This window comes from Bison bison, unplaced genomic scaffold (genome assembly GCF_000754665.1).
Source record: "Bison bison bison isolate TAMUID 2011002044 unplaced genomic scaffold, Bison_UMD1.0 scf7180017851926, whole genome shotgun sequence".
NCBI lineage: Eukaryota > Metazoa > Chordata > Mammalia > Artiodactyla > Bovidae > Bison > Bison bison.
Genome location: NW_011482499.1, coordinates 294,451 through 319,376, shown reverse-complemented (window position 1 = coordinate 319,376; position 24,926 = coordinate 294,451). Strand labels below are relative to the sequence as shown.

Here is a 24,926-nt window from a genome sequence, read left to right as displayed (position 1 = left end):
AAAAAAAAAAAAAAAAAATCATTATCCTAACACAGAACTAATACACATATATAAACAAATATATATACATAAATGTATTCCAAATACAATCTTTCAGATTAGGACCATAAGGCTTTTAAACCTTTCATTTTCTCCTTTATCTCCACTCCTTTACTCAATTGCAATGGGTTTTAATTTTGTCTCTACAGAGTTTGTTGAACGCTCTGGCAAGCAGGTCAGTGAAGTATAGTGACAGCTTTAATCATCCAAATATGACTGGGACTGGTAGGAGTCCCTATTCCTACCAGTGAATAAGGAAACGGAAATACCATGTCCTTTCGGACTGATTTAAGGCTCTGATTCTAGTAAGCAAGACATTAAAGGTCCTCCATTAAATATCCATTCTCTCCACTCTTTCTTTTTAAGCCTTTAAGCCAACATTTCTTGAATGGCAAGTGAGATGTATCTTCTGTTTGGCTATTTTATGTTCACAGTGCTTTAAAGGCAATGTAACCAGCAGGCTTTAGGCTTGGGTACAGTAGTAGTATTTCTTGTTTCATGTCCAAATCCTATTCAGCATTTCAGGTTCTGACTGCCACCATTTGTATTTGTGGGTGCTGATTTTACCTGTAGTCTTAGTTTCTTAAAAAGTAGAAATGGGTCTTATTTGATCGATTTACAGCTATTCAACAGACATATGGAGAAGGCAATGGCACCCCACTCCAGTACTCTTGCCTGGAAAATCCCATGGATGGAGGAGCCTGGTAGGCTGCAGTCCATGGGGTCGCTAAGAGTCGGACACGACTGAGCGACTTCACTTTCACTTTTCTCTTTCATGCATTGGAGAAGGAAATGGCAACCCACTCAAGTGTTCTTGCCTGGAGAATTCCAGGGATGGGGGAGCCTGGTGGGAGGCCATCTATGGGGTCGCACAGAGTTGGACACGACTGAGGCAACTTAGCAGCAGCAGTAGCAGCAACAGACATAAATGTAAGCCACATGTAATTTTATATTTTCTAGTAGCCACACTTTAAAAAATAAAGAGGTAAAACTAATTCTGGTAACATATTTCATTCAACCCAATATATCTACAATAATAATTAAAACCTATAATCAATATAAAAATTGAGATGTTTTAATTTAAAAAGTAACATTTCAAATCCAGTATCTATTTCCTTTTACACTTACAGCACACACCTCAACTTGGATTAGCCACATTCAAGTGCTTAGTAACTACCTGTGGTGTGTAGATACTGAATTGGAGAGCAAAGATGTAGATCCTCAGCTATTCTGCGGCTCATTGAACAGGAAAGGAACAGATACAGAAATTTTAAAGTTTCTTGTTCTACTAGTCAAAATATTGAGTGGAAAGGAAAACTCCAAGATAATCTACAAAACTCAGCAGCAATGACTTATATGGGTATATGTGTACGTGTTAGTTGTATCCGACTCTTTGCAACCAAACAGACTGTAGCCCACCAGGCTCCTCTGTCCATGGGATTTTCCAGGCAAGAATAATGGAGTGGGTTGCCATTTCCTTCTCCAGGGGATCGTTCTCAACGAGGGATCGAACCCTGGGTCTCCCACATTGCAGATAGATTCTTTACCATCTGAGTCACTAGGTAAGCTCCATGAGAACACTGTTCACAAATAAGATTTTAAAATACCACTGTTGGGAAGTTTGTAGGTCCCTGAAGTGCCAACTTTACAAAAATTTCAACCTGATTTTAACTTTAATAATTTTAGAAATATTATGTATCTCCCTACTTCCCTCTTAAAACACACACTATATACAATTTAACCTTGATGGCCAATATCGCTACTACAAATTCAAAATATAAGACACTTTTAGGTTTGCTTCTTTCCTTTTCCTCACAGTCACCTTGCTGATTTCAAATGTGTTTTAAAACAAAAGTCTTAAGAGGGTAAGAAACAAAAGCAAAAAAGCCCCACACACTACCACTTAAGAAGTCCAACAAAATGCAATTTGCTAGTATTGAGATTTTATGACTTAGAGCAATTTTAAAGACTACAATGCCTTTTATATCCAGTTTTGTTGTATTGGAAATAAATTATAGCTTACCAATTTTACATAATATTTAGGCCATATACATTAGTTTCATTTCTTAAGCAGCAAGAAAATTTAGATTCTAATTTTAAAAATTCAAAGAACCTAAAAAGTATAATTTCTTAACTATATTCATTTTTCCTTTTGACAAATATACTGTCAGTAATACCCATATAATATTAATAGAGATTTCCATACTTTGTAAATCTCTCAAATAAAGAGAGGCATTAACAAAAAAAAGTAAACACAGATAATCAACAAGGACCTACTGTATAGCACAGAGAACTTTACTCACTATTCTGTAATAACCTATAAGGAAAAAATACCTGAAAAATAATGTATATATGCATATGTAGAACTGAATCATTTCACTGTACATCTGAAACTAACAAAACATTGTAAATCAACTATATTTCAGTATAAAATAAAATTACACTAAAAAAATAAAAATAAAGAAACTAGAAAAAGTCTTAAGCTAATACAATTTAAGTTTAGTGTAATTCAACTGTATTTTCTGGGGGTATTAAAAACATGCAGTGAAAAGCAATGTGAAGAATCAACACCCAGCCTAAAGAATAACTAATAATATTTGCTTATTTGAGAAATCAAATGTAAGATATAAGTATGAAACACAGGTCGAGACAGTCATTCAAGGGGAAAAAAACAAAAAAAGGCTGAGTATGAGGTTCAGTTCAGTTCAGTGGCTCAGTTGTTGTCCTACTTTTTGCGACTCCATGGACTGCAGCACGCCAGGCCTCCCTATCTACCACCAACTCCGGGAGCCTACTCAAATTCATGTCCATCACGTCGGTGATGCCATCCAACCATCTTATCCTCTGTTGTCCCCTTCTCCTCCTGCCTTCAAATCTTTCCCAGCATCAGGGTCTTTTCCAGTGAGTTGGTTCTTCATGTCAGTTGGCCAAAGTATTGGGAGTTTCAGCTTCATTATCAGTCCTTCCAATGAATATTCAGGACTGATTTCCTTTAGGATGGACTGGTTGGATCTCCTTGCAGTCCAAGGGACTCTCAAGAGTCTTCTCCAACACCACAGTTCAAAAGCATCAGTTCTTCGGTGCTCAGCTTTCTCTATAGTCCAGCTCTCACATCCATACATGACTACTGAAAAAACCACAGCTTTGACTTTGAGTAGGAGGAACTGGCAGTAAACAGTAAGGACTGGGTAAAGATGGAGATGACACAAAGCAGAAGTGGTTGTCTTGTAAAAATTTTATTGTCTCAAACTTATATTTAAGCAGCTTCTTAAAAAGAAGTTGGGGGTATTAAAAAAAAAAAGAGATGTGTGTGGGGGTCAAGGGGACAAGTGGTCAGGAGGCTGGAGAATCAAACACCAAGAGTCTAGAAACAAACATTGACCACATTATAAAACAACTTAGTTACTTCCTCTCTTGACCATCATCAAAAAGATTCACTGGCAACCAATGCAGCATGACAAAGTCCTGCTATAGTAGAGGATAAATACTGGCCCAGGTTGTAAAACTATAAATACATAGCACCAAAGAGATAAATAAATTGCAGCTAAAAATAACCCTCACTTAATTCCATATCTGTACATCTGTTCTTTTTAACCACTGACTACTTTTGAGGTGAACAACTGATATAAAATAGTCTCAAATAACTCTATTGTACAAGAGTATTAGTAACACGTAGCACAGTTCAAGATTTTAAGTGTAATAGGTGATTAAAAAAAAAAATAAGCCTAAACTTCTTGACAACAAAAAGCATGTGCTGTGTAAAATCTCTTTTGGACTCTTATTCAATAATTATCCAACAAAAATCAAATAAAAAATTACTTGTTTTAATCAATTACATCTTTAGAACTACCACTTTGCATTCATTCAATTCACACATGACTTACAGGAAAGACAGAAAACTAGCATTCTTAACCATTATTGGTACTTATGATAAAACAAAACAAAACAAAACATGCAACACCAGGTTACTTGCTTTCTGCATGACTAATGTTTCCAGTAACTATTAGTCTCTAAGAGGAACCCAACACAAACCAAATATAAAACGTTCTCTTGTATTTTTAAGACAAAATTCACAAGCATAGGCCTCATTTTAAATATGAAGATATATCAAGCTACTACTATGTGGTATTAAAAACTAATAACATTTTAAGGTGTAATTTGATGTCACTCCATTTCCTCAGCTTAGTATTGCTGATTATTGCACTAAACTAGTAAGAACACCGAGAGTATTAACTTCTGTCCCCTTGCATGCAACAATCAAGGACCTTTAGAGACGGATGTTGTACATACCTTGAAGGTGAGGCTGAAAGTAGTGGGAGGAACTGAAGTGAGGCTGGAGCTCTGTTGTATAGTCTCCCTCTTAGGGAGCGGGAGGGTGCTGGGCAGGGGCACCTGAAAAGGTAGGCAACACATCACAATCTAACTAAGTCTGCTGCAAAAGCCCCATTAAATATAATGCTAATGTATTCTAAGGCTATTTTTCACTAGAACCAACAGGAATATTTGACTGAAGTTACACTGCATTTACACTAATTGATAACTATGGACATCTTAGATCAAACTTCTGAAAAGAAATACTATCTGCTTATTTATACTTCACTGACAGAAAAAGAATCTGTCACATATATAAGGTATAAACTTAAAGGCCATGCTCCTATATTTTAATGTATATACAAAACACCTGGGGTTTTTGTTGAAACGCAGATTCAGACTCGCTTAGTCTGGGGAAGTCACAAAATCCTGCCTTTCAACAAGATCCCAGGTAATGCTGATGCTGCTGGTCCCTGGACCATACCTTGTAAAGCAAAGCTCTAGGGAATATAATTCCTATCATTTACAGAACCCACAGGTTCTATATGAAGCATTTAACATGATAGAGTAAATATAAGAAAGTCTCTCTACAGCAACCTAGTTAACTTATAACTAGATTCAAGAATAAAAGTAATGTTAGGAGGAAAGGCTATAATTATCACCTCCACCTTGTTACACTAAACAAATTATGGTAGCAATACATAACTGTGATAAGTACTGTTATTTAGTAGAAACTTGAGATATTGGAAACTTGCTACCTTTATCTCTTTTTTTCTTCTAATTCTCTGGATCTTAAGATTTTATTATGTACTACTACATGACTGATTTTGATGGTTCAGTCAGTTGTTTAAATAAAATGAAATGCTGGGGAGGGGTTTAAGATAACCACTTTGTGATACTATGGGCAATCTAATGGAGATTATTTTATAAATCTTTAAAACAGCTGCGCTATAATGATCAAAAAGAACACCTGCATTTAAATCTTCAAGATTTAAATGGATATGAATCATCCAAGATTCAAAACAACTGTAATATTAGGTACTACAACTGATAAATCAGTTAAGATCCTTAAAAAAAGTGTGTTAAGCCTCAAAAAGAGAAATAAGCCATCTTTCAGTTTAATTTTTATTTTTTAGACAGGCGAAGTGGCTTGTGGGAATCTTAGCTCCCCGACCAGAGATTAAACTCATGCACTCTAGGTGCAGAGTCCCAACCATTGGATTGTCAAGAAATTCCCCAGTTTAATTTTTAAAAAGACCACAGTTCTATGCATAAAATGGAACCCCTAGCCTAATGAATAAAAAAGCGACATTTCAAAAAGTCCTAAAAATTTCTCCATATAGAAAATTTGTTTTTAACACTATATTAAGCTCAGAATCACCACCAAACTTGGCACAAATAAGCAACACTGTGAAATCATTTTACACTGATGACTTTTTATAAATGCTCCCTGACCCAAACTGAGCTTGTTTTCAAATACATTCTGAATACATTGCTAAAAATCAAACACAGACTATTTACTTATACACAAGACGGGGCATCTTCCCTTCAATAGTCCTCTGTATACAAGCCACTATGTTAATTAGCCCTGCAGATCAGACGGAAACCATTAAAACGTTCATGAAGATATTTAATGAGTTTTAAGGGTTTTGAGATTAATGATCTTTCCTTTCATATTCATATTTTATAAATTAAATTTTTAGAAAAGGGTAGTTTGGCAGAAGGCATCATAATAACTCTGGAAAAGGTAACATATTCTATATTTTTCTAAAATGAGAAAAGACACCACAATTCAAATATAATTAAACCTTACTGAAACATTACTGATTCAATTTCAGTTATCATTACTTGATAATCCACATAGTGACACTAGGTGTTAAACTGACCAAGCCTTTTTGCCCTTCCCTAGTATTCCATTGTTTCCTACAGAAAGTTAAATAAACCTTTCCTCAAAAGGTCAGGGGAAGAGGAAATTGGACAAATTACATTCATCAGCTCCAAAAGTGCTCTCCTATCACAAAGACAAAATGTGTGACTTCTTCCTTTCTATACCTTTTCCTTCAGCCAGACTACAAAAGTTGGATTAAATGATCCTTAATGCATTTCACCTAAAAGTCTCTATACCTGACACTAAAGACAAAAACAGAAAACATAGCAAAAACATTGTAATAAAACATAATTGAGAGTTTTTATTCTCAAAGTTATAGAATTGAAGCCTTTTAAGAGCTCTCTAAATGTATTTGTAAAGATTATTATTATTTTTATTTTTTAAAGAAAAGCCTTTGTTTATCGAGGACTATATTTAAAAAAGAGCAGATGACCAAATTTCTACCATATCTGCTCTACAAAACAAGAGCCACACATGTAACTTCTAAATGCTTTTTTTTTCCCGCTTACTCATTTTTCACCTGTCAGTCTGTGAACTAGGCAAAGTACTGGACTGTACCAATATTTAACAGATTCTTAAATTATAACATGGTTGCTTTGGGAGGCGAGAGCCAGATTTATATAACTGACTGTCATCTTTTAATAGAGTATTCAAGGGTTTATGAAGATAAACCCTTCACAAGAGGAATGAAGTCGTTAATGTCCAGTACCATTTTTCAAATTAAAAAAGAAACACATAAATCTTCAGTAATAATCTAATTGTCTTTTTGTTTTAAGTGAACGGCCTTTCACAGCATTATAAAAAGGTGTCATTTAAGAACAAAATTACCAACAAAATTAAATGCTGAATCAGTAGAATGTGAAAACTAAGAATAAAATTTTTTTACCAAAACCAGGTTAACAGGATTAGTACATATGAAACCAAGCCTAAGCATCACAAGCCTGGATATTAAAGTGATGATTTTCAGGGGAAAAACAACTCAGCTTTGACTATTTCCTCTAATTACATTACAGTGCTCCCAAATACAAACTTACTGCCAACTCTTAGGTAACAACAGCCAGGTTCCTATCCAAACCTGCCACATCTCCAGTTGATTACTTACATTATTAACCAAAGTATCCTCCATCTTTGCATTATTAGTAGCCACAGTGTTAGGCAGAGAGGAAGAAGGTGTAGTATAGTCTGTTACAGACTCCTGTGGAGTTGTAAGAGAGAGAGAGAAAAAAAAAAAAGTTTTAAATTGAGTTAGTCACTTTCTAATGGCAGCCTAACAGCTGTAAAGTTATTTTGGAAGAAAGCAGGAGAGTATACCAAACCTTAACACTCAAATCTTAGAGACCAACAGTGGGATAAAACAAACATGGACCTACCACATTTCAACCATTGCTAGAGTCCTATAAATTTAAAATATATACTGCAATATAGGAGGCTGTCAACAGTACCAAATATTTATTTCTGTGGATTTCTAAAATAACTCTGTGTGGTTCTTATACTCAAATCTATAGCTTACTTTCAACTATTGATTTTTTGTTTTCTTCAAAATAAAACATGGATAATGAATGTCAAGATCTTAGTTGTCATAATTAGATTTTAGGATAAACTCCGTGTTTATCATCATGAATCTCTCCTTTAAACATGGTAGAGTCAGATCACATGAGCTTTTCACCTCCATGAACTAAGTTGCACGGCAATTAAAAAGAGAAGAATATTCAAGTAACATAAAAGGTTCCATCCATCTTTCTTTTCAGTGAGCATATGTTCCAGAGTGAACACCAAATGGCAGATAGAAAACTCCCACAAGTGTCAGTCCCCATAAGTCACTCAGTGTTATCTTGCCTTAATGAGTATTTTTAAAGACATGCATTTTTCCATTCAATGTAGACCCTAAATGCAAGTCAGTCATTCCTCTGGTGCTCAACCAATGAAAGAGACTTGTTCCAACTCTGGAAGAAAACTGGCTATACTGGAGTTACTTTGGCTTGTGAAGTCGCTCAATTGTGTCCAACTCTTTGCGACCCCATAGACTGTAACCTACCAGGCTCCTCCGTCCATGGAATTTTCCAGGCAAGAGTACTGGAGGGGGTTGCCATTTCCTTTTCCTTTTCTTAGTACCCAGAGTTACTAAGTTAATGTTATTTCCTAACCTCAGAATCTCATTAGTGTGCAAGATAAGGAGGGGGTCCATTATAACTCTATTAACAAAATAAAAAGAAATATGCAGCAATTCTTTCAAAGTCTATAAACTTACTTAAAAGCATTCTGCTGCTGCTGCTAAGTCGCTTCAGTCATGTCCGACTCTGTGCGACCCCATAGATAGCAGCCCACCAGGCTCCCCCATCCCTGGGATTCTCCAGGCAAGAACACTGGAGTGGGTTGCCATTTCCTTCTCCAATGATGAAAGTGAAAAGTGAAAGTGAAAAGTGAAAGTGAAGTCACTCAGTCATGTCCGACTCTTAGCGACCCCATGGACTGCAGCCTACCAGACTCCTCTGTCCATGGGATTTTCCATTGCTTTCTCCGAAAAAGCATTCTAGTCTTGTGTAAATATTTTTTCACTTTAAACTACTCAGTAGTCCAGAATTAAGAGTTAGTTTCCACAGAAAGAAATAATTTACTGTAAGGAATTTTAGATCACATATGCACACCATGAAATAAAATCTCTGTAGAAATAATAACCCACATAAGCTACAGAATTATATGCCTCAACCAAAAAAAACCAAAAGTATGTTGCTGCTGTTTTCCCCATTCATGTTAGACCTGGCTTGCATCAACTGAATTGGTAATCACTGCCTGTTGCTTACCTTCACATTAGTACCATATTCTGTGGATGAAACTGAGATCATTGTTCCTATTTCAGTAGACATTTCTGAAACTGCTTTGGTTTCCTTTGTTGTCACAGGATCTGTACTTCTGACTGTAGCAGGACTTGGTTTCTCTTGTCCTTCTGGCTCCACCTGTTGGGCATCTTTTACTTTTCTATTTTTTAATGAACGTTCCTTTCCAATAGGACCAGGTTTATGTTCTTTGTTTTCAACTGGACTCAAATCTGGAAGCTAAATTCAACATTTATGACAAAAACACATCATGATCAAAGACATTTCACTGAAATTAAATCCAATTAAAAAACCTATTTATTCTCCTTATATGTTAGTGGCTTTCATACAATTGTATCTGGAACACGAACAGTATTTACCTTCTGGGCTTTGATAGGGCCTGCCCGTGGTTGCTTCTGCCGTTGTTCTTTAGGTTCAGATATTTTGTCGGTAGTTTTTTCCGAAAGCACAGGAACAATTTCATTTTCATTCCCATTTGAAGCTGGAGCACCGAACTGAATTGTGTCAATTCCAATTTCAACTCCACTTTCTTGACTATTCTTTGTTCCCTAGTAAAAGAACATTTAAAAACTTGCTTCAAAGTAGAGTTCAAATTTGACTGAATGATTTATGTAATACTACAAATTTTAAAAGTACAACAGAAGGTTTAAAGCAATCTACATCTAATTGAGATTAATTGATAATGCATGCATGCTAGTCACTTCAGTCATGTCCAACTCTTTGCGACCCCATGGACTATAACCCACCAGGCTCCTCTGTCCATGGAATTCTCCAGGCAAGAATATTGGAGTGGGTTGCCATGGCCTTTTCCAGGGGATCCTTCCGACCCAGAGACTGAGCCCATGTCTCTTATATCTCCTGCATTGGAAGGCAAGTTATTTACTATAGCGCCATCTGAAAAGTCCCATAACTGACATTGGTTAAATTTAAGAAAGTATTCCTTTAACTGGGAGAAGGCAATGGCACCCCACTCCAGTACTCTTGCCTGGAAAATCCCATGGACAGAGGAGCCTGGTAGGCTGCAGTCCATGGGGTTGCTAAGAGTCGGACACGACTGAGCGACTTGACTTTCACTTTTCACTTTCATGCATTGGAGGAGGAAATGGCAACCCACTCCAGTGTTCTTGCCTGGAGAATCCTAGGGACGGCGGGGCCTGGTGGGCTGCCGTCTATGGGGTCGCACAGAGTCGGACACGACTGAAGCAACTTAGCAGCAGCAGCATTCCTTTAACTACTACTGATCTGTATTAGAAAACAACTGATAAAATAAAAACTAGGGCAAGACTTAAGTTTTAAAGTTCTGGCTTTAATTGCCCTGAACTGTAGGACAAATCACACCCTCAACTTAAATGTAAAAAATCATTAAAAAAAATGTAAACAAATACAGCAACAAATAGATGAATAAATTAATGGAGGAGCAGAAAAAAGACAGGAATTCCAGTGTCACCCACTTCTGCTCTGAAAACAAAAATTAATATACATGAAAGCACTTCGTGATTGGTAATGGAGTGCACACACCCTAGGAATTATCATTTAAACTTCTAATTTATGTAACACCTTGTTTGTGCTAGGCACTGATCTAGGCAGACACTACCAATCTAACTTGCAGAATCTGCACTATAATGGATAAAGAAAATAAGTAACAAGTTTAGATAAAAGATGTGCAACAATTAAAATATGGTTAAATCACTTAGAAAAAGGTCCTTAAGAGGTCACACTGAAACTGAATCTAAAATACAAGATTAGTGGAAGGTGTTTTTTGCAGACTAAGAATCAGGAATTAAGCTCTCCAAGTGATTCTGATACAGGCCAAAGTTTGAGTAACTGTTTTAAGGAAACTGCCACAATAGCCCCACAAAAGCCATTACTAAATCTGCTCCTACCTCTGATGAAGTAGCTGATCCAAATGATGTTAGGGGCTTATTCCACGCACTGACAGAAGGTGGCTGTGGTGGACTAATGGGACCTACTGAAAAGAAGTCACAGGAAATACGACCATTAAAATTTAGAGGTTAATAATTCATGATCCATTTAACCCTTTCTTTTTTTAATGGTAGCTAGACCATAAAAAAGTGACTTTTCACATGGTATTTAAAGAGATTCTTGCACACCAAAATAAATGATTCTCCCAAAAAACTGTACATTGTTTTATCAACAAAAAGTTGTGTCCATAAAATATGGCTGTTAAAAGTTTAACACACTTGACTTAGAAATAAAGGTTTTAAGAAAGGAAGCTAAGATTACAGATTAGTTATTGCTTCCTACTAATAAAAAAAGAGATGGCTAGAAAAAAACCCGTGAGTTTATAAATAAAATTGAAAACAAACTCTCAATTCCCACACCATTCCCCACCCCTCACTTCTCTGTTGCACACTTACATTTCTTAGAAATGTCATTCAGCACAGCTGGTGGGGCCACCTTGTTCTCCCATAATTCAGCTGTAAGAGTGCCATGTGACTGCGAGGTCTGGATGGGTTTTCCTGTGGCTACATAATCTGTGCCATTAGGTGTCTGAGCTGAAGGTAGTCTAATTGAAGGAGGTGGCTGTTTCGAAGATTGTGTTGTAGTCTGTAGTGGACTTTGGACTGGTTTGTGAGTCTGTCCCTGCGTCTGACCTGGGGCAGTGGGAGCTGGGACTGGGACTTGGACTAGGGTGGGGGTTGGGGCTGAGGCTGGGGCTGAGGTTGGGGCTGTCGGGGCTGAGGCAGGGACAGCTGGGGCTGAGATGGCTGGAGGTGGAGCTGAAGCTGGTGCTAGGGCTGAAGCAAGGATGGGAATTGAGGCTGAGGTAAGAATGGGGACAGAGGCTGGAGAGGAAGCTGAGGCGAGGATTGGGGTTGGAGCCGGAGCTGGAGAAGAGGCTATTGCTGTAGTTGGGGTGGAGGCTGGAACTGGAACTGAGGCTGAGGCTAAGGCTGGGAGTGGAGCTGAGGTGGAGGTTAAGACTGGGACTGTAGTAGGGGCTGGAACAGAAGCTACGGGTGATGCTAGAAGGGGAGCTGGGGTTGAGGCTGGAACTGGAGCTGGGGTTGTGGCTGGAACTGGAGCTGAAGTTGACCCTGGACCCGGAGCTGAGGTTAGAGCTGAAGCTGGAGGCTGTACTTGCTGGGTTCCTGTAGCCTGTTTTTTGGCAAATCTTGGTGGGAGCTTAGAAGTCTGATTTCTTCCCTTTTCATTTGCATTCTTTTTATTCCAGACCTTAAAAAATTTGCAGGAGTCATTTGTGTCAATAACATTGCTGAAATGTTCATGAACAGATCTTCCAACAAAGTTACCTACTGCTAATTTAGTTCCTTTACAACATACCTACTCAATAAAATAAAAACATCAAGGTTGCTAATGAGATTTTAAATTATGAGAAGCCAATATGCTATAGGGGAAAAAACGTATATTCTTGATACACAGGTCCACAAGCTCTTTTCCACAATTCTGAAATTAAAGAAATTAAGTAAATTTGCACTAATTTCATTTGGCAGCAAAATCGGACTCTACCTGACAAAAAATTATTGGTTCCACTCAACTGATGTTTGCCACAAAAACATTAATTCTGAGAGTGTTGGTGGGTGTTATGCTATATAGAATGTATGCACTAATTTACCTTCTTAAAACACAGTAACAATAAATGACTTCTGAAAATATCTAGTTCGAGGACTATGCTCAATTAAACTCAATATTATCACACAGATAGGATTTTTACAGTGCTTCCTGTTTTAGAACTTTCTAATCTATTAGGGCTCTTTATCACTGTGACCCACGTGCTCTATTTATGTTTATACTAGTTCAGCATTTAGCAAAATGGGTGTATGGGTCGATAAAAAGAAAAATTTAACTTATTGTGATTCATACTATGCATTTAAATAAACTAATTTAGATTATAAGAGAAATTGGTTTAGGTCATGAATCTGCAAGTTATTAGAGATCATGGCAGTTGTGTTCATTAGATTTCCATGATTTAAAAACTTTTAACACTGCAATGAAGTAAGATGGGGCAAATACGTTGCTCTGAAATGAAGATGATCTTCTCTAAGGCAGATAGTGAGATACAGTAATTACATTTTATTTAAAACTGATCTCACTGCGGTTAAAAACAGTTTAAAGTTGTGAAAAATCAGGTCATTCTCAGCACTTGAATAATAAATACAGCCCTGACCTTATAGGTGGGAAGAAACCTCAACCATTTCCTAGTATATTTTGGGCAATAATCCAAATTAGCAGCAACAAATTGAAACACTAAACCTGTATTATTTGTTCTTCCTTCTTTCGGCGTTCTTCATCCTGTAAACGCTTCTGCTGTTTTTTAGATACCACTTCAGTAAAACCATCATCATTCAAATTTGACTGGGGGTCTTCAACTACTGTTACTTCAGGATGGTCATCAATTATAACAACACCTATAGGAATAGAATAAGATTTAAAGTGAAATTTTTTTCAACTGAAAAGATAAAACAGAAACGTTTATTCCAATAATGATTAAAAATAAAAAAGGCAAAAATCCAATACTTATAATTCATAAAATAACCCATTTCCCACACCATAAAATAGCCATTACTAAAATTTGAAGGTTTCATAGATAAATCAAGCCCTAAAACTACCTGCTGTGAATGGTATACATCTTTTTTTCCCTTAAGCAATGAAGTGGTAATGCCTTTTTTTTAAAAAAGAAAAAAAAAGAAAAATCAAAAGTCTTTTATCTTATAGTCAAATCACTTTACCTCTCCTGGTCTCAAGATGTGTATCGTGCTATGAAGATCTATGTTAGCACTTTTATCTTATTTGCATCTAACCATTCTAAGAAGTGGGCATTACTATTGTTTCCCCTTTTCAAAGGACGCAATAAGCTCTAAGAGGCTGATTTGCTAACAACATGCTACTGACAAGCCAAGCTGCTCTTTTGATTCTTAATGCCTTTAGTTTATGTAGACTATTGTCTACAATGTGGAGCTGTTAAAAACATGAAATATGTTAAAGTTCCATGGGAATGTAAAGTGATATAGATGTACATATATCATAATGTATGTACAGCAGAAGAATAATTCAAGATATACTTTCAATGCATTGTCTAAGAATTATTTTGCTGCTACGGCTAAGTCACTTCAGTCGTGTCCGACTCTGTGCGACCCCATAGACGGCAGCCCACCAGGCTCCCCCGTCCCTGGGATTCTCCAGGCAAGACCACTGGAGTGGGTTGCCATTTCCTTCTCCAATGCATGAAAGTGAAAAATGAAAGTGAAGTCGCTCAGTCGTGCCCGACCCTCAGCGACCCCATGGACCGCAGCCTTCCAGGCTCCTCCGTCCATGGGATTCTCCAGGCAGGAGTACCGGAGTGGGGTGCCATTGCCTTCTCCGAACAATTATTCTACCTTGTTAAATTACCCTATACATTCTAGTGAGTATAAGAAATTTAGACCCATTAACATTTAAAAGAAAAATAAAAACAGTCCAGGTGATATGATTTTGGGTTGCAGGTATAAAGCTTACACAATAAATTTAAGAAACGGGTGAGGCAATTCAAATAAATTAATTTTGCAAACAATATAAATATATGGGTTTTTTTAAAGCAGGGATTCTTTTTTAATATAATTAATGAATTTATTGTAATTTTTTGGTTGCACTAGGTCTTTTGTTGCTGTGTGTGGGCTTTCTCTCGCTATGGAGAACAGGCGCTGTTCTTTGGTTGTGGAGCACAGGCCCTATGAGGGCTTCAGTAGTTGTTGTGCATGGGCTTAGTTGCTCCAGGGCACGTCGGATTTTTCCAGACCAGGGATTGAACCCAAGTTCTCTGCACTGGCAGGCAGATTCCTATCCACTGCACCATAAAGTCCTATACTATGTTGTGATTGGGGAACACATAACTAAAAATTGCTTGGCAATGATATACATACAATTCAGAACGGTGATAACTTGCGGGGGTTGCCAAGAGAATATGACCCAGAGTAGACCAAAGGGAATCTACCTGCAAACAGTTCTTTTTAAATAGCTAAAAATTCACATTCATAGAAATACTGACAGGGGAAAAAAATACTAAGATTGGCTTTCACTCTTTACAAACCTATTAGTCTGTTTAATAAAAATCTGATTTAAAAGGAAAAACATTGATTCTGATTTATCTGTGGCACTTCTATTTGTGTTTTAAATCCTTTATGAAATTAACTGTGTAAAACAGAGCATATGCTTACCTCAATGCAAGGTTTTAGTTCAACATTTCAAAGGGTGTTATGCACTCCAAGAGACCTCTTCATAATTCTAAATTTGTCTTGGTTTTTCACTTAAACTAGAAAGTGTGTGTAAAGCTTGTCCTCATAGTCATACCATCACTAATTATTTTCATTTTCTTGCCAAAGAGCTCCTTTATAAACCTTTTGAATAGTTCACTCAACTGTGTAAAGCATTTATGGACATGAGAACAATACTTTGTGATCAACACCACGTTCTTGTCTGGTGCTATGTAACATTTGGAACTAATTTTAGGAAATTTAGATTATTTTAAAGAACCTAAAGATCACTCAAAATTAATTAAAGGACTTCTCTGGTGGTCCAGTGGCTGAGAGGTCGCCTGCCAAGGCAGGGCACACGTGTTTGATCCTTGGTCCAGGAAGATTCCACATGTCGTGGGGCAACTAAACTAGTGCCCCACAACTACTAAAGCCGTGTGCCTAGAGGCTGTGCTCCGCAATATGAGAAGCCATCACAATGAGAAGCTGGTGTTTGTAGCAATGAAGACACAGCACAGCCAAAAATAATTTTTTAAATGTTGTAAAAAAAAAAAACACAAAACTTCAACAAGTTAAAACTAATAGCTCAATTTTCATTATCAATTCAGAAACAATACTTACCTTTTTATATTGTCTTAATAATACTTTGCAAATATATTCCAGAAGTTGTTTGGAAAAACTAGTAAACAAATATTTGAGAAGACAAATCTGCCATGTTCTGTGGACTTCTGTTATCTTCACTTGTCATTTTCCAAATGTGATGTCTAGATGGATGCTAGTCTCTCTTCTCATGGACCACACAAGCATCCAAATTTCCTATGGATTTACTTTAAATCAAAGCTTTCTAACTTTAGCACTATTAACATTGTGAGTTAGCTGTTCTGTGCACTATAAAACATTTAGCAGCATTTCTGGGCCTAAACCCACGAATATGTCAGTAGGTGACTTTTCTGGAGGCCCAGTGGTTAAGAATCCACCTTCCAGTGCAGGGGACGTGGTTCAATCCCTGGTCAGAGAACTAATATCCCACAGGTCAAGGAGCAACTAAGCCTGTGTACCACCAACTACTGAGACCTCGAGCTCTAGAGACCATGCACCACAACCTGAGAGAAGCCCACGTGCTGTAGCTAAAACCTGAGGCTGACAAATATATACATATATATAAATATACAAATGCCAGTAACATCTAGCCACCAGCTGCAACACCAAAAATGTCTCTAGAAATTGTCATATGCCCCTAGGGTACAGAATCATCCCTGTTAAGAACCACAGTTCTAAAGAATCTAAACATTCTTAAAACATACAGTTATGATTCTTTCTTTTCCACACGAATCCTAAAATGATAGTCCAGAATTCGCTCTCAAGTTTGTGTGCAATGGAATTAGAATCCCCTGGAGAACTTGTTAAAACACAGATTGCTTCACATGCCAAGAGTTTCTGATTCAGTAGACCTGGGGTAGGGCCTAAGATTTTGTTTTTCTCACAAACTTCCAGGTGATGATGATGGTCTAAAGACCCCGTTTTGAAAATAGCTGGTCTATAAATAATAATGTCAAGGTCCTGGGCCTGAATCAAATTGAGTATGTATAAACAACCATTAACTAGATGAAAGAAAACTCTTATCAACATCTCTAATATGCAACAACAACAGTACCTAACCAGTTTCCCATTACTACTATCTAGTCTCAATCTTACTTAGTATTTTGAGCTTAAGTCTCATCTGAATGAATGGGAAATACCAATATTCGTCTGTGTAAGTGTCTGCTCTTAGAGATTCCTTGTTAACGTCTTCATCATGCATTTCCTTCTGGCTGTGTTATCCTTCACATTTGACATCCCATCACTCCATGGCTTTCTGAAAGTATTTATCTACAGCAACACTACCTCCCATCCTATTATTTATTCTGTGTTTACCGTATCTTAGATACCAATTTTCTCAAGGTCATAATTCATTGAGGTTAACACTTCTCTCTTTTCAAACACAGCATATATACAAAGCATCTTCATTTGAATTTCTGTGTGTCCCCCCACATCCGTTTAGCAAGGAAGAGTGGTTAATTTACTTTCTTAAGAAAAGTGAAACTGTGGATTATCTTTAACTAGAATTTTATCGAGCACTCACAGGTATGGTAAAAGTTGGTGTTATTTCAGTTAGAGCTCTATCTGTGATTCATCATCAGTCTCTATGTCTACCTTGAAGTCCAACTTTCTTTTTTTGATGACTTATTTATTTATAGTATCTACTTAAATGTAACAGATGGACAGACAGACAACAGACAGACAGACAGACAAAGGTGATCTGAAACGCACTTGCATAGTTGTTGAGATCAAACTGTGACAGTGCATCCACTTTCTCTTTGGGTTTCTTAGGGCCTGGTTTGGGGTCTTCTCTTTTTTTCCCAGTAGAATCTTTGGAGTTCTTTTGTCCTGTACCATTAGGTGCTCCTTCTTGATGGTGTGCAGAGCTGCCATTGACAGGATCAGCACCACTTGTGCCTGCCGACTGGTCATCAAATGGCCTACAAAACAATAATCTGAGATTTTATTACTAGCTCCACATGTGTGTGTGGCGTGTGGCTTAGCTGCTCAGTCATAACCGACTCTTTTTTGACTCCATAGACTGTAGCCCGCCAGGCTCACCTGTCCATGGAATTTTCCAGGCAAGAATACTGGAGTGGGTTGCCATTTTCTACTTCCCAAACCAGGGATCAAACCTGTGTCTCTTGCATCTCCTGCACTGGCAGGTGAATTCTTTACCACTGAACAACCTGGGAAGCCCACTGTCTCCATATACTTGATCAAAAGAAAAATGCCCTTAGTGGCAGTTTCTAAAGTTCAATCTAAGAAGAAGTAACAGTGGGATAGAAATGCCTTAGTGATTATTGTTGGGTACAACTTTACTAAGATGGAGCTTCCCAATACAGGAAATAAGACTAGCTCCTCAGAGTTCTTTCCAGCAATTAAATTCTAGAATTCTAATTATTCCCTGAAGGTTCTTAACTGTGTCTATTCTTACTGTGTTCATTATGTTTACAAATAAGCTAATCGACATTGTTCATAGCAGAAAATTTCTGTGATCTAAGCTAGTCCAAAGTATTCACGGGTGGATCTTCTCCACAAGAGGGCGGTATATGAAAAAAAAGTGTAAAGAATTCTATGCTTACAAGTCTTTGTTTTAAAAGTTCAATCAGATTTATACACATACATACATATATATATAAACATTTTAAAAACCAGTTTTAATATGGAAACAATTCACTTCACAAACCAAAAATACTTCTACAGGGTTTTTTCCTGTTAACAAATTCTTTTCCTGGGTTCATTTTATAAAAACTTCAAGAACATACACCATGAAAAATGGGCTTATCAATTCATTTTCAGCTCAATCTATAGTATTACTCAAGATAAAAGCTTATCAAGAGCCTGACAAAAACCATGATCTCAAACATGTGAACTATGAATTCATTTCTTCTAAATGTGACACTTAGAAAACATTAATCTATAGCCAGTAACTGCTATGTCTGCAGGTTCAAGTTGCTACCATGTATATGGTACAAAAGACTTGCTAAAGTAGCTGAAACCTTGAGTATTACTACTTGAAATTCAAATAGCTTGGTTATAGTCAACAACTACATTGTTAATGTAACTATATATATTATCCTATTCTTTTGACTTTTAAAGGGAGGTTTAAATTCTGTGTTAAACTGGTACTCAATTAACACAACTTGGTAGTATTACTTTCCTGGAACTTTTTCTAAATTATCAGGAAGTGAAAATATTTCTTACTGACTGATATGGTAACCTGACATGCTAAGTGTATCTAAGCAATACAGATTAAGATAATATTTTGTCTGTATAAATTTCTTATCAGCTCAGGCTGCAAATCTGGGAATTTGTTTTTTTAAAAAATGGGCACACCATAATAATAGTTGCTGACTATATACCAGGTGTTACATTGTTTCATAAATTTCATGTCACGGAATCGTCACACATTTTTAAAGTTCTGCTGCTTTCTCCTCATTTTACTGGTGATGAAGCAGAGAATTTATACAAATAGAAGTACCAGAGCCTAGATTTAAAACTAGAAATAATGCTACTTTATAATTTTCTTAGTACTAAAAAATAATTTACTATAATCAGCATTTTAATATTTAAAAAGAACAGGCCAAATGCTATTTGTGTTACTGGTGGCCCTGGTGGTGGGGTAGGACTTTGCTTTCTAGGCCTCTCTGTAAGCTAGATGGTTTACTGTAGGTTTGCAACTTGAGAGGGAATATAATGTATCCTTAAATTTCAACATTCACTCTCTAGAAACCAGTACAGAGGGACTGAATATGATTACAACATACTAATTTAAGTCCCAGAGGACACCTGTGAGCACCACAGTTTTCCAGAGAGAAATCAAGAAAGGCAGGCTACTCATCATTAGTAAGATGATCTACCAAATGGAAGACATTGTATATGTCCTGTTCTTGGGTGTGTTGATTTTCCCAAAGCTACAAATTTCTAACAGGACTCTTTTGGGAGATGCTGCAATTCATGGGGTCGCAAAGAGTAGGACACGACTGAGCGACTGAACTGAACTGAACAATAGGCAAGGACTTCTGTGATCCACTAACAACCTCTTTCTCAAGCACTCTTACACTTTTAGAATAGAAAAAAAAAAAACCACCTACAGGAGAAGACTGTCTTGATCCTCTATAGACTGATGCCTTTGCATAGTTCAACCAAGAAGTATACTTTTAGTTTCTCTAAAGGTGCAAAAGCAGCCATTCGCGGACCCTGAGCTTCCACTGCCAAGGGCCTTGGTTCAATTCCTGGCTGGGGAATTAAGATGCCACAAGCTGAGTAGCATACCCCAGACCCCCACCGCCTGCCCCCGCCAAAAGATGCAAAAGTAATTATAGGTAATATAAAATACTCACCCTCGCTTTCCACCTTTTGATGGTGGGCCACTTCTCCTTTCATTCCTAGGACCTGAGAAATTCCTTCCGGATTTGGGTGGACCATTGTTACCACGCCGATTCTGGCGATCTATGCCAGGTCGCTGACTAGAAAAACTTCTCTTTGCTATTTCCCTCTTTGGAGGTACAACATTCTCTCCCGTCTTTACCACCACTTGAGCATTCAAATCAGCATTTTTTTTTTCATCCCTCTCACGCCTCTCATTGAAATCACTGCTTTCAGAGGCTGTTTCCCATTCTTCATTTGCCTGATCTGAAGAGTTCTGGTTAGATAAGTCCGGTGTCTTATTCCCAGAAATATCCCCAGCAGTGTTAACTGGTTCCTGAACCACATTATTAACTGTGCCATTTGTGGGCACTGCCACCTCATTGGTTTTTGAAGCAGCCTCCCTCTCCCTTAGTCGTCTAAATCGGGGAGGTTTATCTTGCCTTGGTGGTCGCGTAGGACGCTGCCTTCGGGGCCTCTCTCTAGCTGGGTCAAATTTTCGTTCAAATTTTGGAGGCCGTTTATCTGCTGGGATAGGGATAAACTGCTCGTGTCTCCTTGGTGGCTCCCCACTGTCTGGTTTAGGAGCTTCTGTCTGCCTTGGGTTCCACTGATTATCCCGATAAGCAGGTCTTCGTAAGGTAGAAGGGCGTGATGGGCGACCTCCAGGATCTCTTCCACCACGTCTGAATGTTCCCCCTCTGCCTCGCCTTGTAGGCTCTCCTTTAGGAAGGAAGCCTGGTTTAGATTTATCATCATCCCTTACAAAAGATTTTTCTAGAGGTCTGTTATCTATTCGGACATGATTTTCAGGCTTGAAAGAAGACTGAGGCTTTATAGGTTTTTTGCTTTCAGGCCGTTCCTCTCTTTTGGGAAGCTTACTTTTGCTTAAACTATCCTTGTCACTTGCACTTTCATGAATTTCACTGTCTGTGTCAGTCTCTGAACCTCGCTGTCGTCTTCTTTTGGGAACAACTTCAAAGTCCGAGCTCTCACTCCGTGTTTCACTTTCTTCCCGCTGCCTGAGGGGCCCTGGGGCCACGTGCTCTGCTCGTGGCTTGCTGTCTCTGTACTGAGGATAATCTCGAGTGTGCCCTCTGCCACCCCTGCCGCGTCCTCCATAAGAGCCTCTGTAGCTTCGCCCTCTGGAGTAATATTCACCTCGGCCTCGACCTCTGTATCCCTGATCTGGAAACCAATCTCTATCTCTAGCTTCTTTCCAGTAGGTCCTAGGGGGTAAAGTGGATTCTTTTTTAGCTGTTGGTCTTGAATCTGGTCGAGTTCTCTCTGTAACAAGGTCTTTGCTGATGACTTTCTCAGGCTGCTTTTCTTCCTTGACTATTGGTGCTGTGACAGCTTGTTGGTTTACGGTTTTAACTGCAGACTCTACCTCAACACTACTTACAGATTCCAAAGGCTTCTCGGTATCTTGAGGTGGCTTTTGTACCAAAGTTGAAGGCGAAGTTTCTACTGAAGGAAGCTTCTCTGGTTCTGGTTGAGGTTGTGGTGGAACCGACTGTGGCTGAACTGGTGCTGCAGGTGGTGCGGGTGGTGGAGGAAGAGGTTCTTTCTTTTCTGTCTTTTCAGGTTTCACCACTTTTTCAGTGACCTTTTCTCCCTTTTCTCCTTCTTTCTCCTTCCTTTGCTCCCGTTCTTCTTTCATATCTCTAAGTATAGGTTTTTTAATAGGACCTGATCTTCTCACAGGCCTGTCGTTACCTTCTTCTCTTCTGTTGGAGCTAGGCCTTGGGCCCCAACGAGTTTCCGATTTAGATTTATACAATTTCTCAGGTTTTGGTCCATCAGAAGATCGGATAAAGCCCTCTTTTTTTGGTTTTTCCTCTGGCCTTTCTGCTGGTTCTTTTGAATCAATACCTCTGCTAGTTACTTTAGGAATGTTTGCAGATGGCTCATTCCTCAGCTCCTCTGATTTTTGAGTATGGTTAGATCCATGGCAAACACTTCTTTTCCTGGCAGGCTGACTTTCTCCTGCTGAAATTCGCTCTTCTTGAGGAGTGGTTATAGTCTTTTGATCAGGTACATCAAAACAAGTAGACTGACTATTTGTGTCAGTATGACGAGGTCTAATGTCTTCCACTGATCTGCTTAAAAACTTCTGTACGTCTGTCTCACTTGATTCTCTGACAAAGTCTGGTTTTGGATGAACCTCTAACTGACCATGTTCTACAGGATAGGCAGCAGTTATCTGTTCCTGATCCAATGGAGCTTCAGGCCTATGATAATGAGAATTCAAAGAATTAATAGCCATCACAGCAAAAATCTTTTTCACATGTACATGTACAGCAAAATAATCCCTCCAATTTAAAAACAAAAAATGGGGTCCTAATCATAAAGAACCTTATGTCTCTACAAAAAGTTCAGTGCAACATTATTCGTAAGAGCCAAGAGATAGAAACAACCCAAATGTCTACTGCAGATGAATGGGTTAAGAACATGTATATGCATACAACAGCATGTTGTTTAAAGAAAGAAAATCCTGCTATATGCTACATCATAGATGAGGATATTACACTAAATGAAATAAACCAGTCACAGAAGAACAAATACTGTATGATCCCACTTATATAAACTTTAATATAATAAAACTATAAACTATTAATATAATAAAACTAGTCCATAAAGAAGTAATTACCAGGGAGTAGGAGGAAGGGGAAAATGAGTTGTGATAAAATGGGTAAAAAATTTTGGTTGTGCAAGATGAAAAAGTTAGAGATCCATTATACAATGTTATGCTTACAGTTAACAACACTGTACTATATACTTAAAAATTTGACAGGAGGGTAGATATTGTGTTATGTTTCTACTCCCCTCAATTAAAAAGAAATGAAACTCAGTCCTTGAGAAAAAGAAGTTTAGACCATGCTTATGTGAAAGTTTTATCTATCAAAACCGGTAATTTTCACTTATAACCAGAGTACACTAGAGTAGGTCCATCTTTCCCAATGAATCAGAATTTTAAAACATCATAAAACAAATTCCTTAAAAGGGCAAAAGCTCAAACTTATCATTATAAATTACTGAAGATCACCAATTGTCTGATACTTCAAAGTAACAGTAAATTAGTGTTTACCCTTAACTTGACCTTAGAAAACTTCCATAAGACATTGATAATTAAATGTCTAACATTTCTCAATAAGTGGAAGAATTATATCAACACTTTAGCCAGACTATATGTCAAGTACAGGAGAATCTTGACAATTTTGACAGCTACCGCTAAATTTCAGTATTTAAATAAGGGTACAGAAAGAACTATGTCGCAAAATGCCCTAATCAATTAATACTAAATGCTGGGCAAAGGAAAATACATCCTAGAATGAAATAAGGCATATTAAATGGGAGAAAATCAGATCTGTGGCTCAGTCCTAAGTCAGAATGATCTCCAGGGAGACTACATAGTTTTCATTTCCCCACAATATTCTATTGGCTTGCTAATGACTTTAATAATTACCTTACATCCTCAGGTTCTTCTGCTGCCTTGGGAGTGGTGGCCTGCTGAGGCTCAGTATGAGGATAGGGATCTGACCCCCACATCATTCGAGGCTCAGAGAGCGAAATCGCATGATCTCTTGCAGAGCGAGCCAAATGCTCAAATGACTCAGAATTGTTTGGTGACCCTTCCATCTGATCTCGTCTCATTAATGGCTTAGGAGGAATCATTCCTACACAAAAGATCACAAAAAGATCGGAGTGCAGGGAGAAAACAAAGGAAACAGAATCATTATAGACACGGTATCCAGGTTAATACAGTATCCAGATTAATACTTAATTACTATTTGGACATCTCTATATTTAAAGAAATACTTTTGGCAAGTAAAACTGATTAACTCAAAAAATCATCAGTGAAAATTGAATTTTTCTGTGAATGAGATTTTTATTGTTGCTGTTAAATAAATAGATTTAAAAATCCAGGAAGCAACACAAGCAAAACCATAAGAACAGTCTATTTTACTTTAAAGGAAAGAAAAGATAATGCCTATAAAAATCAGATAATAAGTATCACGACTCTGTGCATGTTAAACATTTTGAGAATTACCACCAAGTGATGAATTTTCAGAAAAACATTTCCCATAGAAAATTCTATTAATTTAATTAGTTGATCAGTATGCCATACATTGTGTCTCTTAAATTTAAAGTTTTCATATATGATAATATACATGTTTCAATGCTATTCTATATGAAACAGATCGCCAGTCCAGGTTTGATGCACGAGACAGGGTGCTCAGGGCTGGTGCACTGGGATGACCCAGAGGGATGGGATGGGGAAGGAGGTGGGAGAGGGGTTCAGGATGGGAAACACAGGTAAACCCATGACTGATTCATATCAACGTATGGCAAAAACCACTACAATATTGTAAAGTAATTAGTTTCCAACTAATATAAATAAATTAAAAAATTTTTTTCAATATAAATTTTAAAATCAAGATGTAATTCTTGATTGTATTTTTATCCCCTCTAAATTTTCCTCTGTACCATCTTGGTGCTGGATTATCTGAATTTATTCTGATAAACACAGCTATTTTATTTGTTTCTAGCTAACCTATTAGGAAATTCAGGTGGTAGGCTGGTAAATGACAGAAAAAATAGCTGTAATATACAACATATGCATAAAATTAAAATGCTGAAACACCTGAAAGAATGAAAACAATGCAGCAAACAATAGATATTATAACT

The 24,926-nt window shown here is 37.5% G+C and overlaps 1 protein-coding gene across 13 annotated transcripts in view; it reads right to left on the bottom strand.

Annotated features, from left to right (window-relative positions):
* PRRC2C (proline-rich coiled-coil 2C) overlaps positions 1 to 24,926 on the bottom strand; it is a 96,226-nt gene that overhangs the window by 19,324 nt on the left and 51,976 nt on the right. For all 13 annotated transcript variants that reach the window (XM_010851990.1, XM_010851945.1, XM_010851976.1 and 10 more), the window contains 10 exons: positions 23,704 to 23,914; positions 20,210 to 22,468; positions 17,595 to 17,803; positions 13,309 to 13,463; positions 11,451 to 12,270; positions 10,956 to 11,041; positions 9,432 to 9,620; positions 9,040 to 9,291; positions 7,341 to 7,433; positions 4,330 to 4,431 (listed from right to left, as the gene is read on the bottom strand). In XM_010851990.1, coding sequence (XP_010850292.1) covers positions 4,330 to 4,431; positions 7,341 to 7,433; positions 9,040 to 9,291; positions 9,432 to 9,620; positions 10,956 to 11,041; positions 11,451 to 12,270; positions 13,309 to 13,463; positions 17,595 to 17,803; positions 20,210 to 22,468; positions 23,704 to 23,914 — 4,376 coding nt within the window. The remainder of the gene's footprint in view (positions 1 to 4,329; positions 4,432 to 7,340; positions 7,434 to 9,039; positions 9,292 to 9,431; positions 9,621 to 10,955; positions 11,042 to 11,450; positions 12,271 to 13,308; positions 13,464 to 17,594; positions 17,804 to 20,209; positions 22,469 to 23,703; positions 23,915 to 24,926) is intronic.